The sequence below is a fragment of the Raphanus sativus genome, chromosome 5 (genome assembly GCF_000801105.2).
Source record: "Raphanus sativus cultivar WK10039 chromosome 5, ASM80110v3, whole genome shotgun sequence".
Lineage (NCBI taxonomy): Eukaryota > Viridiplantae > Streptophyta > Magnoliopsida > Brassicales > Brassicaceae > Raphanus > Raphanus sativus.
The window spans coordinates 1,228,289-1,244,122 of NC_079515.1; the positions used below are offsets into that span (position 1 = coordinate 1,228,289).

At 35.6% G+C, this 15,834-nt stretch overlaps 3 protein-coding genes across 4 annotated transcripts; 2 read left to right on the plus strand and 1 right to left on the minus strand.

The window, feature by feature from the left end:
* Positions 1 to 2,432: 2,432 nt before the first annotated feature.
* On the minus strand, positions 2,433 to 7,040 carry LOC108856449 (casein kinase 1-like protein HD16). The gene is made up of 17 exons (XM_018630247.2): positions 6,738 to 7,040; positions 6,066 to 6,481; positions 5,724 to 5,849; positions 5,560 to 5,633; positions 5,410 to 5,479; positions 5,273 to 5,328; positions 5,122 to 5,193; positions 4,906 to 5,000; positions 4,716 to 4,782; positions 4,455 to 4,584; positions 4,147 to 4,365; positions 3,941 to 4,071; positions 3,674 to 3,848; positions 3,498 to 3,588; positions 3,239 to 3,396; positions 2,965 to 3,153; positions 2,433 to 2,842 (listed from the first exon to the last, which is right to left on the minus strand). Exons 2-17 carry the CDS (start codon positions 6,423 to 6,425, stop codon positions 2,783 to 2,785), a joined length of 2,073 nt encoding a protein of 690 aa, XP_018485749.2. The 5' UTR covers positions 6,426 to 6,481; positions 6,738 to 7,040; the 3' UTR covers positions 2,433 to 2,782.
* Positions 7,041 to 9,222: 2,182 nt separating this feature from the next.
* On the plus strand, positions 9,223 to 11,625 carry LOC108856757 (YTH domain-containing protein ECT1). 2 transcript variants are annotated; one of them, XM_018630637.2, is made up of 7 exons: positions 9,223 to 9,526; positions 9,760 to 9,836; positions 9,957 to 10,157; positions 10,289 to 10,816; positions 10,895 to 11,107; positions 11,184 to 11,321; positions 11,413 to 11,625. In XM_018630637.2, the coding sequence occupies exons 1-7, from the start codon at positions 9,472 to 9,474 to the stop codon at positions 11,446 to 11,448; spliced, it is 1,248 nt and encodes a 415-aa protein (XP_018486139.2). In that variant the 5' UTR covers positions 9,223 to 9,471; the 3' UTR covers positions 11,449 to 11,625. The 2 variants fall into 2 exon arrangements, with proteins under 2 accessions (XP_018486139.2, XP_056842623.1); XM_056986643.1 differs by having other exon boundaries at positions 9,225 to 9,526; positions 9,939 to 10,157.
* A 387-nt stretch (positions 11,626 to 12,012) lies between these two features.
* On the plus strand, positions 12,013 to 15,126 carry LOC108856755 (T-complex protein 1 subunit theta; the record flags this gene model as incomplete). Its single annotated transcript, XM_018630634.2, has 13 exons — positions 12,013 to 12,103; positions 12,269 to 12,531; positions 12,611 to 12,757; positions 12,846 to 13,007; positions 13,136 to 13,213; positions 13,315 to 13,448; positions 13,534 to 13,606; positions 13,685 to 13,762; positions 13,871 to 13,993; positions 14,085 to 14,179; positions 14,284 to 14,493; positions 14,579 to 14,636; positions 14,843 to 15,126. Coding segments are annotated over 13 exons (1,590 nt in total), but the record flags the coding sequence as incomplete, so codon positions are not given.
* Between the last annotated feature and the right edge of the window lie 708 nt (positions 15,127 to 15,834).

Genomic DNA, 15,834 nt, shown 5'->3' on the forward strand with positions numbered 1-15,834 from the left:
TCTTTTTTTCAAAAAGATTCTTCACAATTAAAAAAAAATTACTTTAACTTTGTATAATTTTTACTTATATTTTATAAATTTTTACTTATATTTTATTAAAACTTATATGCAAACAAATTTATATTTATTTAATAATAATAATGATATTTATAAAAATATTAATTGTGTTTATATATAATTTTTATTAATAAATATGTTACACAAATAAGAAGAAACAACTAAACAAATTAAGCAATCATTTTAGGGTGGTTCACCTGATTCTTCTCTGTACAGGAAGAGCAAGCGACGTCTTGCCTTGGATTGGCGCAGGTACCGACGACAATGAACCATAAGATCAAATACATGAACCGAAATAAAAACCAGAAATGCGACAATGAAGACCATAAGATAAATATATAAACCGAAATTGAAAACACAACCATGAACCATATGATGGTCTACAGGAGAGTATCAGCATATGATCGAGTTATTGGATTAAGCTTGAAATAACTTAAGCAATAAGTTATCTATTTCCTACCGAGTTATAGATTAGGAAAAAGAAAAGTTCTAAAGTGTTTAGGAATTATCTAAATACTTATGTTTATTGAGATTAGGATTTTATAAAATTAGTTGTATAGCCATATTTTTTTTAATATTATCACCGATATTTTCAGTGTAATCAATCATAATTTACTAAAATAAATTGTTAACACAAAATCTCACAATTAGAAAAAAATACTTTAACTTTATATAATTTTTACTTATATTTTATTAATTTTTACTTATATTTTTATTAAAGCGTATATGAAAACATAATTTATATTTATTTAATAATAATGATATATATAAAAATATTAATTTTGTTTATATAATTTTTATTAATAAATATGTTACACAAATAAGAAGAAACAACTAAACAAATTAAGCAATCATTTTCGGGTGGTTCACCTGATTCTTCAATTTCAGGAACAGGAAGCGACGTCTTGGCTTGGATTGGCGCCGGTACTGTTCTTTGAAAGCTTTCATCACGTATTGATGTTCTCTATTTCTTGCAAACACGTAGGCATTCACACAGATTTTAATCATCAGACATCTATCAGGTCCGAACGCATGCATATATACCATCAGTTTGTGCTCTACCTATTTTTTGTTTCGTGGTGGTAGTTATTTTTTTTCTTTTTTGTTAACCGAGGGTCCCAGGTCGAACCCAGACACAATGCCGGCTTAGGTGGGGGGACAAACGGTGCGACCTCCTCGGGTCCAGTCCGATGTCCCTCCATTTCTTAATAGTCAAGGGGTCCGGAATTTAAAAAATATATGTAATTTTATGTTAAAAATATCTATAAAAGGGTTAAAAAGTTTTTTATATATATAAATATTTGGTTTCATCACAATTTTCTAAAAATATACTCACAATATTTGTTTTTAAAAATAAAATTTATCAAAAACTTTGAACTAATATTAATTGAAGGGTCGAACTTTTTTTTTTTTGCACTAGGATTCATAAAACTGTTGAGCCGGTCTTGCCCAAACATCCTTCAAGGTCCGCAGCAGCCACGTCATTTTCGCCCCAGGAAATAGCAGGGTGGACCCCAGTGGCCCAACAATGGGATATATCTGAGGGGAGGGTCGAACTTGCGGCCCTTAGAACCATTGTGAGCCGCCTCACGCCACTCGACCACCAACGTCGGGTTGGTGGTAGTTGTTAAACCCTTGCTTTCATCAAATAACCAGTTCAGGTTAAGAAACAATCAAAAGGTGCCAAGTTTGAAACTCTGGACGTCAAGTCAAGACATTGCTTTCATGAGATGTGAAAATAGAAAAATTAAAGATAGTGATGGTTTACTACTATCAGTGGAAAAACTTAAGGAGGAGGGATATATTACCATCTAGTGAACATCTGATGCATAACATCTGGTCCTGTCTTCTTTCTGAAGCATGAAAAGATCACTTCTCAGCATTGTAGTAACTAGTAACTAATAATCACACCTCACTTTACAGCAATCTTATAAAACTAAGTAAGCCAAGTTCTAATGAACTTATTAATAAATGTTTTGTCTTCTATTGATATCATAATCATGAGGAATGGAGCATGCATGAGCTCCATCATCACCGTCTAGACTTATACATGCCTTTTACTACAACGTTAACACTTTGTAGTCGTGTCACAGTCTGTTGTCCAGGATTGTCTTATTAATAAGTACTCAAAGAAGAAGAAAAATGATATTCAAATAAATGAGAGCTGTTTAGATAAGTTACAAAAGAAAACACAGAGACAATACTCAAATGACTTAAACCCCTATCAAGATAGATATACAGGATTTTGTTTATACTTAATTCAAAGCCAAGAAGAAGAATAACAGAAGCACAAAGTTTGAGAGAGATAAAATACAGCATAGATGTATTGTCTCTGTGTTTATAACATTCATTTACGTTTTAACTACAGAGTACAATACGATGCATGATTCATTCGAAATATACAACCAAATAAGAATTATATCACATTCAAAAGCATACTTTGAGCATTATAATATCACCTTCATAAGCTACTTATGTGCCAAGCTAAATGGGCTTGAACCCGAAACATTAAACTCGCACGAGGGAACTATGCATAATAATGTTGGTATTTATAACACATAGTAAGTGCAACCCTCTAATAAGCAGCGTATACATTGGCTCTTGGTTTACCTTTGGATTGTACTGTAACCAAAGCTTCACGTTGTGAGGTTTATAGGTAAAATAATCCCTAGAGGCTATAGCGGCGAGAGTGAGAGAAGTTAAGACATTATACTCTAGCGTTTATTCAGGAAACAGTCCGACCATAGCATATTGATGCAATGTACAAATTTTTCGCCCATTTGTCCTGAACCCAAAAATAAAAGATTCAAGCAGTCAGTACATAGAGCAAACCAATGGGGGAAGAAATCAACGTCAGTTTTTATGTGTTTTTGTTTATTATAAAGAGTTATATGGCTGAGAACAAACCTTGACATGGGTGCTTGGGAAAGCAGAAGTGCGAAGAGTCTCTTGGGTTTCATCGGTTATTTTTCGTTTAGGTATACTCAATATGAGAGCTGCTTGATCTGCCGTTGCAGCCATTGATGTTATCCTGAATCCACTCTCCCACCTTCTATGGATTCCTTCACTTGGGTACAAAAAGTCCAGCTCCACCACCTTATCAATATATACACACAACATAAACACCTTTAATACATTATCCTGCTTTAGAAAAAAAAAAATATGTTGAGATAATTGGAACCTGTTCGGAATAGCCTGAGTTTCTGGACATTACTATACCCCAACGACTCCCAGCAGTGGTCATGGAGGTTACATGAAACCCTTCTTTCCACTTTTTATTTATCCATTTGAATGGGAATGAGTCGCTGACTTTGTAAGATTGCTGGGTATAAGGAGTTCCTATCATACATATCACATGAAGTTAGAATAAGTAAAACGGCTCCATGCCACACCTAAGATTCACTAAGTAAGACATGAGGAGAGTTATGAATACCACCAACCTTTCGACATAACGACCAACGAGCTTCCGTTATCAGCACCAGCTATGGAACTGATATAGTAGTTCTTTTCCCATTGTTCCATGATCCAGTCCTGCAAAGAATCAAGAAACAAAACAGTCAGGTGCTGGGAGTCGAGCATACGTCTGATAGATATAGAATGATTCGGCTGAATTTACCTTGTGCAAGAAGACTGTGGACAATTCATAGACTTGAGAGCTGAACCCAGTCCCAGCATCCATGATGAGGGCCCAGAGATTAGCTGCTGATGCTACACAGCTTATGTAAAGGCCATCCTCGTTACCTTTCTCTACATGCTGTGCCAGCCTTGTCTCCGCAACATTGTAATGATATCTACAAAGAGCAACAAAGATTGACCCGTTATGCAAAAAGGGAAGCCATCCAGAAATGAGTGATGAGCAATCATTCAAATGTGTAGTAATTACCTCTGTTTCATAGGACGACGTGCATTATAGACTGAAATCCACTGGGTAGCAGGACTTCCGATTCTGATTTTCTTCCTCGGCTGTTCATCCTCTTCCAAATTGATAAGCAATCTTCCTCGTTTTTGGCCAACCTATTCATGCAAAAGCAAAATATCAGCATTTCATAAAAAATACTTAACAATAGTGATAACAAAAAGACAGCCCACCTTCAGAGCACCGTCAATTCTAATCGGTCTAGATATAGCACATGGCTCGATGAGAGTATCAAAAATCGAGATAAGCTTGGCGTAGTTGGGCTCCTCGTCAAACTTCATGTTAGTAACTGCCTCCAGGAAAAGCTTGAACGGGGGAGGACAGAAACAGCACATCAATTCAGGAGAGGTTGACATCTTTTTCTTGCAAACAAGAAAGCTCTTGTTGTCACCCTGCCGTACAAAGACCATATATATCACTGAGCAGAACCGAAACTTTAAAAAGATATTTTGGTTGTGAATACAGCGATAGAAAAACTCACCTGATAACCTTGCCATGGCAACTTCCCCCGCATCAGAAATATTAACGTATAAGCCAGTGACTCTAGATCATCTCTCCGACTTCCAGTACGACCAAGATGTGCATGACAGCTTGCATACCGTATCGTTCCCCTGCATATGAAGCAAAATATAGATGTAAGCAAATATATATATATATATATATATATATATATATATATATATATATATGTGTGTGTGTCTTAAAAAAAAAGTAGGAGGTAACAAGCAGCAACCAACAATACCTGAATACATCTGGTTTTTGATCATACTCAACATGCTGGCCAGAGTGCGAATCTTTCCATCTTGATGCTGAAATAAATGATCATCTATGTTAATAACAATTACAAATATTTCACAAAACTTTGCAGAGATAAAAATAAGTTGAGAAACACAACATATTTAGATGTTTGTAAACATATTACAGACACTCACCTAGACCGAGATCGATAAGGTATAGTTTCTTCTCGTCTGCTGTTCCTGGCTGACCAAGTAAAAAGTTTTCTGGTTTCACATCTTCATGCACAAACCTGGTTTGATGTAGGGATTGAACATGGCATCACAGTCAGCTCAATGATATGTATTTTGTTCGAAATAAATGGAATTATTTGCTAAGAAGTTGGAAACAACAAAAAAAAAAATAGCACTAACCCCTTCATATGCAGTTTCTCAAGAATAGATATGGCCTCCACTGCAATGCACGCTACCATGTTTGGTGACATCCTATCACATGTGATGATACATTTAGAACATCTGTATGAGCATGGCTGATATGAAAATATATTAAGATCAGAGTGCTTACGATTGAGCCAAAGAGTTCCAAACATCCCAGAGACTAGGGCCGAGCATGTCCATGACCTGAAAAAAATTATAGATGTTTCTTCAGAAAAGATACCTTATTACTCTCAGAGTGTAGCCAGGCTCATAGACAACGCTTACCAGGATGTAAAAATCTCCTTGACGACCCTTATGATGTACAGCAGGAATTCCATAACAGCTATTGAGCGTACTTTACAGCAGGAAAAAAGAAGAAAGAACAGATAAGTAGTGACAAATAAGGAGACGAGAAACTAGTAAAGAAAGACTTACTTGTACACTTGCCACTCGTAAGGTGGGCCAAAATTACATCCTTTACTATTTCTGTGTTCAAGTTTCAGAGCTACCTGAAAAGGAAAAAAGAATAAACTCTTATAAAAAACTCAAATTTTTTGGTCCAACCCTCATGATTTTCAGCAGGCTTTTTTCTACTATACCTCAATTGCATCTGCTCCAATCCTATCACTTCCACCGCTCACCCTTCTGCCAACATAAACTTGACCAAAGCCACCCTTACCGAGTTTCCTCTCCGTCTTATAAACAGGAGAATTTCCAACTTGTACCTAGACAAAAAAAATGAAGCTATAGTAAATCTCTCAAAGGAAAATGAAAAGCTGACACAATGCTCAACATAATTAGCATAGCTAGCAAACCACATACCAATAAAAGATCTAAAGAGTTCCAAGATGATGAATGAAGGTGAAAAAGATAATATGATGAACTCAAAAATATCTTTGCATAAATCCGGTGACTGATGTTATAAAGTTAACAGAAGTTACCCTTTCAGGGACTGGACCCATGGTGGAATCTTCTTCCATGCCTGCTATTTTCTCTGGGCTTCCGCCTTCAACAGCAATATCCTTATCAGCTGGACGAACCTCACAAGGTTCAGGCGCAAAGTCAGTCAACCTGATAATACCCCTGCCCCTACCAGCAGCAGCAGTTGGTCTAGGAGGTACCGCGCCTTTAGCTAAAGCAGCAGCATTATTCCCCCTTCCTCTACCACCACCTCTTCTCCGTGTAGCAGTCTGAGGAGGAGGAAGTAGGATATTATCTGCTTGCTGGACAACTAGCTGAGGGTTATGCTGATGATCTTCAATGCGTCTCGATCTCCTAGCTCCACTTCTTAACTCTCGCATTCTTTTACTCCATGTAAGATGTAAAAAGTCTCTTCTTTACTTTTTTTCAGTCACGTCTGTGTCACAAAAAGAGAAGAGTTGTGTAACTGATCATCTGACATTATATACAAATCCAAAGCAATGAGTAACAACTAACAACACAGAGATTCGGAGAAAAGGCTATAGCTGTGAACATTCATCAGTATCATAAAAATAAGCTCAAATCATCTCATCTTCCAAAAGTCACGATCTTTTGCTTAGCTATACAAAATCACAACAACAACCACAGGAATCGAATCGAATCGAATCAGAGATGTCAAAAGTCTATTTTACCAGAAGATCGAGCTTGTTATCTGTAGATAATACTTCGATTAATAACGACGATCGGACAGACGGTGAATAGGATCTCGATCCAGAACAAACAAACCAGAAAAAAAACTTTCAGATCTCTCGAGTTCCAGAAAAAAAAATGAGAGAAACCGATTAGCTTCCTTCTCAATCGTGGAGTGACGATTTCGAATGTGAGAAAACTTCTGAGCTGTGAAGTTGAGACACGTTGAAATATTACAGAGGTAGAGAGAGAGAGGTAGTTGCTTGCCGCTAGATTTAGTTAGGGTAATAATGAAGAAGAAGATGACAGATTGATGAATTTTTTGGAGTTAAGAAGAAAAACATTAATTTTGCGAGTTTTTTTTTATTTATTTAAAAATAGTTTTGCAACGTTAACTTTTTTTTTTTATGTAATGATGTTTCGTGAGTGTGCAGTGCACCCAGTGGTTGATGCCGAATGGTTTGCGCTTTAATTGGTTATCGCTTTGGGTCCTCCCGCGTGAATTTTCTTTTCTGTGGCTGTTTTTTTTATTAATTTTATTTTAAATATTTGTTTTTATTTTTTACGTCTGAAATATTCTTATATATTGGTTAAAAAAATTATGAAGACAGCTTAAAGCGACAATTTAAATAAAACGAGCGTAAATTTGTGATTTTTTGTAATAATTTATAACATGTTGTCTGTAACAAATATTATCTCCTTGGGAATATAAATTTTAATATTTTTTGTTTGATAAAAATGAACATTTGTATTTTAATACATTTTTTACTTTTTTATATTTTTAATCTATTACTATTAAAATAAACATTTTATTATTTTGATATTTGTTAAAATATCTAAAGTATAAAAACGGAAAGACTTATCATTTTAAAATACTGTACCTACAAACTGTGTATGTACAATGAACTAGATCATGACCCGTGCGACCGCACGGGTATTAATTTTCTATTTTACTTTTTATTTATTTATACTAAATTATGTATTTTTAATATTTGATCGTTTTACATTACTAAGTTAGGGATGAGTACTTGGATATCCACTCGGATTCGATTAAAATCTATTCAAATTTGAGATTTTCGAGTTTAAAATTTTCATCTCTATTCAAGTATTTATAAATATTGGTTCCGGTTTGATTTAGATATTTTTGGGTTCGGTTCGGCCTCGGATAACCCGTTTAAATTATTTTAAAATTTTCAAAATTTATATATACTTTAAATTTTTCGAAATTTATAAATTTAAGTAATGTAAGCCAAAATACCTAAATTTTAAATTAAAACAGGTTTAGCTTGAATATTTGGATAGAAAATAAGTATATATTTTAAGTATTTTTGGTGTTTTGATTATTGTTTACCTACTTTAGATGTTTACATTTGACTATTTTAAATATTTTTAAATATTTTAGACAACTTTAAAATAGTTTATATTTTGGATATTAACCCGATATCTATGCATAGTATACTTATATCGGTCTATTTATGAATGAAAAGTAAACGATGATTTTATATAAACCCAGAACAGTGTTTATATAAACTATAAAATATCAAATATAAAATATAAAATAGGGCAATTAAAAAGTTAATGTTTATAGATGACATTTGGTGAGACATACGAAATGTATGGTCGTTAGTGAATGTTAGTTTTCGACCTACCAAAAAAAGTGAATGTTAGTTTTCGTTTATAATTTGGAAACATACGAAGTGTACTGTGTACGCATCTATATTATAATTATAGGTAGGATGCGAAAGAGAATGTTTATAGTTATTAGTAAACGTCATTTAAGGAAATATATTAAAGTTGGTTAAGATAGGTAAAATAATAGGAAGACCAACTTTAAAATCCACCTAGAAGAAGTTGTAATGTTTCTGTTTTAATAATATAGATGTATGAGGAGCCAAAAATCACAAATCCTTAACCGGCTTGAGCTATTTTGACTTACTTAACCAAAAACGATACAAGTGATATACAATTGATGGGAAGAGTCGTAAAACGATGCAACCAAGGATATGTGTTCAGGTTAAGCTAGGTTGAGAGAAGTGAATCCATGGTTTGTTTAGCTATTGCAATGCTTTAAAGGAAAATGAGAAATAAAAAGATGATGAGATTTTTTTTTTGTCAAGAACGTTCAATGAATAGGAAGCCGGGTCCAATCCTAAAACGAGAAGCATGTGTAATGTGTTACAAACTTACAAACATCATCATCAAGATCAATACATCCAAATAAAGGTATCACATTTCAGCAAAACACATGTGGGATACTCATAAGTTTGTATGTACTTGTTTTAAGGAAAAAAAAACATAGGATCCACTAGCCACTGTGCCACACACAATTTGTTACTTTGCATTGTTGTCAAAAAAAAAGGAAAAAAAAGCAAATACTCTAAGTTTATTGCTATATACTCTTTAGTTTGTTTTTTAGTTATTACAAAAGGTCCTTCTAACAAAAAAAAAAGCAGAGCAACGTCGGTTTCGAAATCTAGTGTTTGGTAAAATTGCCATTAAGGGGAATAGCCTTATCTTTATGGTTTGGTTTGGTCTTTTGTCGCTTTATGTTCAAAGTAGAAGACGAAGAATCCAAAAGAAAAGAAAAAAGAAGTGAACTTTCTAAACCCACAAGGCTCTTCTGGGTTTTTCGAGGTTGCGTTTTGCTTTCAATTGCGGAATAGCTCTCCTCTCAGACGTGTTTCTCTAGGGTTTTACTGCTTTAAAGCTTTTGCCTTTCTGTTTGATACTATCGATATGGATGGAGCTGCTTCTTCTTCTGATCGTCTCTTCACTAGCTTCCCTCTTATGGGTATGTTCATTTTCACTCAAAAGATAACTCCTTTTTGGTATTGGAACTCATTCTAGAAACGCTTGTCTTAAAGCTATTTGATTATGTATCCTTGGATTGATGATGCGGATTGTATTGTCATCAGCAGATTGGATTGATTAGTGTCCACTGATGATAAAGAAAATATATATATGTTTTTTTTCTCCTTAATTTGAAATACTGAGTTGGCTTATTGTATCTAATAATCGGTGCAGAAACAGCAGATTGGTTCCAGGAGTTGTCTTTAGGTTCAGATGCAAGTGAAGTAGTCCCTAGGAAGTACCATGATAAGGTGGGGTACTTTGCTTCCTGCTGATTTAATGCAATACTTGTATATATAATGGTTGAGCTTTTTTTTTTGGTAAACTGACTTGACTCTGTTTTTTGTGTGAAGGCTTCTCTTCAGAACCAGTATGGACATGTACCTTCTGGTGCATATACTGCTCCATCTTCTCATGGAATCGAAAGAAGGCCTAATATGAACGTTGGAAACGTGCTAAATGGTGGAGACCCGTGGGGTTACTTCCCACCAAACCATCTTTCTGGTGGCTACCATGATCAGAGTTTTGGTTATGGCCACAACAGCAACTCAAATACCTTTTCACATCTCATGGTATCTGTTGGTTCGGTTTCATCACACCATACAGTCTCGTATCTGTTTTTCTATGATTTGTAGAATGTGTGTGTGTTGTTCTCTTCTTTCTTTAGGCTGAGGCAATGTTCCCCCTTTTTTTTTTTAAACAGAATCCACATAGTTCACAAGAAGCACTGAGTTTTGACCAGTTTGGATACAATGATCATTTGTATTCAAACCAAGGATTGTATGGAGTATACGGGAACGTAATCGACTCTGGCCATGCTTACGGAACGTTTGGTTATGATTCCTGGAAACTCGGGAGAGGATGGTATCCTGTTGATGGTTATAGAAAGACCAGAAGCTTCAACTACGGTCGTGGCTACAGTGAAGAGAAAGCAGATAGGCTTAACGAGCTTTGTCGAGGACCAAGAAGCAATGATGTTAAAAATCCACAAGGTCTCAAGATGAAGCAAGACGTAGCAGTGGTAGCAGATCTCCAGCGCTACAACGGGGAAAATTTCCCTGAAACGTTTGCGAAAGCGAAGTTCTTTGTGATCAAGTCATACAGCGAAGATGATGTTCACAACAGTATAAAGTATGGCGTGTGGTCGAGCACACCAACTGGCAACAAGAAGTTGAACGCTGCATATTACGAGAGTTCTTCTCAAGAATGTCCTGTGTATCTTCTGTTCTCGGTCAGTACGAGGAGACCTTGATGCAACTGTTCTCGTGGATTTTCTGTTGAATCTATTTTTTTTTTTTAATCTTTGCAGGTGAATGCAAGTGGGCAATTTGTTGGTATTGCAGAGATGATAGGTCCTGTTGATTTCAACAAGACGGTGGAGTATTGGCAACAAGATAAATGGATTGGTTGCTTCCCTGTGAAGTGGCATATCATCAAAGACGTACCGAACAGTCTCTTGAGACACATAACGCTTGCTAATAACGAGAACAAGCCTGTCACTAATAGCAGAGACACTCAAGAGGTTCGTTATACTTACTTGCCTTTTAAACCCTTGTTGAATTCTTATCAAAACATAACGGTCATGGTTTGGTTTGCAGGTGAATGTGGAAGATGGAACCAGAATCATAAAGATATACAAGGAGTATATGAGCAAGACATGTATACTTGATGATTTCGAGTTTTATGAGACCAGACAAAAGATGATCAGAGATAAGAAGATCAAGCAAAAGAAACCGGCACACACTTCTTTTTAAACCTTGCTTCATTTAAAAACCTTTCAACATTAACCTGATGATGTTGTTGATTCTTTTTTTTTGTTTTAAGCAGGTCCTTGATGGAGCTTCTGTTGAAACGATTCACTAAAAGACTTTTTAGTTAAAGAACACTTAGTTTGGATTGTGTTTATTTTCTTCAGGCTCTGGATTCCTGAGAACCTTAATATATATAGCTTCTCTATGCTTTTTCCAAACTTATTAACATTGTGTGTTTTGTTCCTTGTATAAAGGACGCACCATCTGATAAAAACCAAAACTCAACTCATGATTTGTTCTTCCTTTAGAGTTCGTTCATATCAGAACATTGATAAAAGATTTTTTTTTTGGTCAAAAAAAATCTGTGCCTAATTAAATTTCTCTCTGGTCCCTAGACTTTTATGTATATCTAATTTCAGCCCTCCAAATTAAAAGATTGTAGCATTGACCCCAATTGGCTAAAACGTGTCGAACATGCCGTAGAAGCTGCGAAACGACGGCGTTTAAGAGTACAAAACAAAAGTACCAATGAGTCGCTTTAAATATATTCAAAACCTCTCTAGGTTACTTACTCTCGTCTCTCTTCCCCCTCCTGCAAACTATAACAACAGTGACGGCAAGAGCTAGGTAGGAAGCTGTGAATACAAAGCTCTTGCCGTCAAAGTGTTGAAATCGACATATCTCTGGTCTACAGGAAGCTGTCGTAAAAAACATCGAAGCTTGCAAAGAGCTCTCCAACATCACCCGCACCTCTCTCGGCCCCAATGGTAATCTTTCTTGGATCTAATAGTCTCTCAGATTAAAATGATCTTTAGTTTAAAACAAACACTTGTTTCAGTTCTGTCGGAATCTGATGTCTTCTCTGTTTCATTTCTGTCGGATTCTGAAGTCTGTCCTTGTTTGTTGTTTTTTTTTTTTTTTTGATGTTTTAGGAATGAACAAGATGGTTATTAACCATTTAGACAAGCTCTTTGTCACAAACGACGCTGGGACTATTGTGAACGAGCTGGAGATACAGCACCCGGCTGCGAAGATCCTTGTCTTAGCAGCCAAGGCACAGCAAGAAGAGATGGGAGACGGAGCTAATCTGACAATCTCTTTTGCTGGTGAGCTTTTGCATAATGCTGGATTGCTTATCAAGGAGCAACTGCCTCTGAGTAATATCATTACTGGATACAACAAAGCAATCACTAAGGTTGGTGTTTTTTTTTCTCTTTCTTGGTTGTGTAAAAGTGATTGGTGCTGACGAATGCTATTGGTTTACTTATGTTCAGGCTGTTGAGATTCTTGAACAACTGGTTGAGACTGGTTCTGAGACCATGGATGTGCGTAACAAAGATGAAGTCGTGTCTAGGATGAGAGCTGCTGTTGCGAGCAAGCAGTTTGGTCAAGAAGAGATTATATGCTCTCTCGTTGCTGATGTGAGTGTTAATTGTTTTGATTATGCTCACAGTTACTCAGGGAGATTTAGTCTTTTTGTCTGATGGAATAACTTGGTTTTTATTACAGGCTTGCATTCAAGTCTGCCCAAAAAATCCAACAAACTTCAATGTGGACAACGTCCGTGTTGCCAAGCTGTTGGGAGGAGGGTTGCACAACTCTTGCATAGTCCGTGGAATGGTCTTGAAAAGCGACGCTGTGGGTAGCATCAAGCGAGTGGAGAAGGCAAAGGTGTGATTGTTTTTTTTTTTTTTGTGCTTTTTGTCCAAGTTTGTTGTGTAATTCATGCCCCTTGAGTGCTTATGTCTTTCCTGTTTTCGATAGCTCATAACACTTTTTTTTTAAAATACTTTCTTCAGGTTGCGGTGTTTGCTGGGGGAGTTGATACAACTGCAACAGAGACCAAAGGAACTGTGTTGATCCATAGTGCTGAGCAAGTTAGTTTATTTCATCAAAAGGCTGACCGCTGACGTTTACTAATATGTTTTTTTTGGAAGAATTGTTGTATTTTAACACATTTTTTTCTTGGTTTTAATAGCTAGAGAAGTACGCAAAAACAGAGGAAGCTAAAGTTGAGGAGCTGATTAAAGCTGTAGCTGACTCAGGAGCCAAAGTGATTGTTAGTGGAGGATCAGTTGGAGAAATAGCATTGCATTTCTGTGAGCGCTACAAGTATGTGTAGATTCTAATATCTTCTTATTCGCTTGTAGCTGCTGCTTATGATAATACTAATATGAACTTTTTTTTTGATTGGCAGGATAATGGTTTTGAAAATCAGCTCAAAGTTTGAACTGAGGCGTTTCTGCCGCACAGCTGGGGCGGTTGCTCATGTAAGTGTTTCTCATCCACATTCTATATGAGATTATCTATTGGTGTTTTTTTTAATACTTTGATATGTTATCGAACAGTTGAAACTAAGCAGGCCAAGTCCTGATGATTTGGGATACGTTGATTCCATAGCAGTGGAGGAAATTGGTAGTGTGACAGTAAGTACTCCTTTTTGAAATCAGTTTCTTTCTTTCTTTCTTTCTTTTTGGTTAATTTATATTTGCCTTTCATTGACTGACCAGTATGCAATTCTCTCGGTCGTATAGGTCACCATTGCAAGAAATGAGCAAGGTGGTAACTCGATATCCACAGTGGTTCTGCGTGGAAGCACAGATAGCATTTTGGATGACCTTGAAAGAGCTGTTGACGATGGTGTTAATACATACAAGGTTAATCTTTTCCTGAACTACTTACTACATGTCTATTTTCCTTTTGTTCTTTCCAAATATTTTTTTGTAACTTTGTAACTCTTCTTCTCAGGCCATGTGCAGGGATAGCCGTATCGTTCCTGGAGCTGCAGCTACCGAAATAGAACTGGCTCAGAGGTTGAAGGAATACGCCAATGCAGAAACAGGGTAACTTTCTGATTAATATCATTTTGAATCGTATATGTGAACTATCATCATTGTACAGAAACTGCATATGGTTTTTGGTGGCTAAAGCTTTGGTTTTACTTCAGGTTGGACAAATTAGCGATTTACAAATACGCAGAGAGCTTCGAGCTTGTACCCAAAACCCTTGCTGACAACGCTGGGCTCAGTGAGATGGAAATCATAGCATCTCTGTACACTGGACACGGATCTGGAAACACAAAGCTAGGCATTGACTTGGAGGAAGGTGCTTGTAAAGATGTCTCAGAGACAAAAGTGTGGGATCTTTTTGCCACCAAGTAAGTTCCATTCATTACAAGTATATTTTTCTTTCCTGTATCATTTTCTCTGTGTTGTGACTAAGGGCACTAAGTCTCTGTGCAGGTTATTTGCTCTTAAGTACGCTACTGATGCTGCATGCACGGTGCTTCGCGTTGACCAGGTAATGCACAAACTGACATCATTTAATACTCTACTGAATAGTTATATCACTACATGTTGCTCCAGCACATAAATTTAAAGAAAGTGTTACACGTAGCCTCTATTAGATGTTTGATTGAACATTCATTTTCCATTGCATCGACCTCAGTGAGTAGAGTAAAGCCTGCATATTTATACTATTGTCTGGTGTATGTAAAAAATGTGCAGATTATAATGGCGAAACAAGCAGGTGGACCAAGGAGAGACGCTGCAGCAGCCGCAGGTGCAGGCGCAGAGGAAGACTAATCTGTACAGAACAAAAGAATATATCTCATAGTGAAACTGTTTCTTCTGTAACCTTTAATCGTTTTGATTCTTGAATTTCTTTTGGTATATTGTCATAGTAAAGATTTGTGATCTTTGTGTACACTCACTACCAACTCAAGGTTTTGTCATATTTGGTCTTCTATTCTTTTTATTAGTTGGTGTTAAGACTTTGATCCTTTTGTCCAGACTGTTATTATTAAAGTTGAAGTACACATTGAGATTGTTTGGAAACTTGAATAGTATTCTTAATGAAATATGTTTGGAAACATGAATAATAATAGAAATTAATACTTGCCTATTTTAAATGATTTTTTTACAGATTTCCATTCTATTTCTAACCAATTCTCATCACTTCATATAATATCTTTACTAAATAAATTCACATCATTTATTATAGAACTACAAAATTAAACTTAATTGTTTTCAATATTTTTTATTTTATTTTTCACATTCATTTTCTCACTTTTATAACTATTTCATTAATAATTTTTTTATTTTGACAGCATTTTACATATTAGTTATAATAATTTGACATATTTAAATGAAATTATTTGATTTGTGACAGAAATTCAAAATGGTTAACAATTATTTTTGTTTATATAATCAATTAAACATAGACATTCAGATACCTTTTCAGCTACGGATTATTTCTTTCAAGTATCAAGTTTTTTGAGTTTTGAAACTAGGTTTCATTTAGGTATTATAAATTTTCATGTCGGATTTCAAATCGGGTCTTACCAAATCAAGATGAATTCAATTTTGATATATAGAAACCTACAAATATCCAAAAACTAATGTATTTGAGGCCGGTTCAGATATGTCTACCAAAAGTAATAATATTAATCGATTCAGTTTAGGTATTTTTGAATTCATACCAAACCTAACCAAAAAAT

Excerpts from the sequence above, each read along its gene's own strand:
- LOC108856449 (XM_018630247.2), bottom strand. The coding sequence starts at position 6,425 with ATGCGAGAGTTAAGAAGTGGAGCTAGGAGATCGAGACGCATTGAAGAT. Across the intron at positions 4,366-4,454 it reads TGCCATGGCAAGGTTATCAG|GGTGACAACAAGAGCTTTCT; the intron begins GTGAGTTTTTCT and ends TTTGTACGGCAG. Across the intron at positions 3,849-3,940 it reads CGTCGTCCTATGAAACAGAG|ATATCATTACAATGTTGCGG; the intron begins GTAATTACTACA and ends TGCTCTTTGTAG.
- LOC108856757 (XM_056986643.1), top strand. The coding sequence starts at position 9,472 with ATGGATGGAGCTGCTTCTTCTTCTGATCGTCTCTTCACTAGCTTCCCT. Across the intron at positions 10,817-10,894 it reads CTGTGTATCTTCTGTTCTCG|GTGAATGCAAGTGGGCAATT; the intron begins GTCAGTACGAGG and ends TAATCTTTGCAG. Across the intron at positions 11,322-11,412 it reads AGATCAAGCAAAAGAAACCG|GTCCTTGATGGAGCTTCTGT; the intron begins GCACACACTTCT and ends TGTTTTAAGCAG.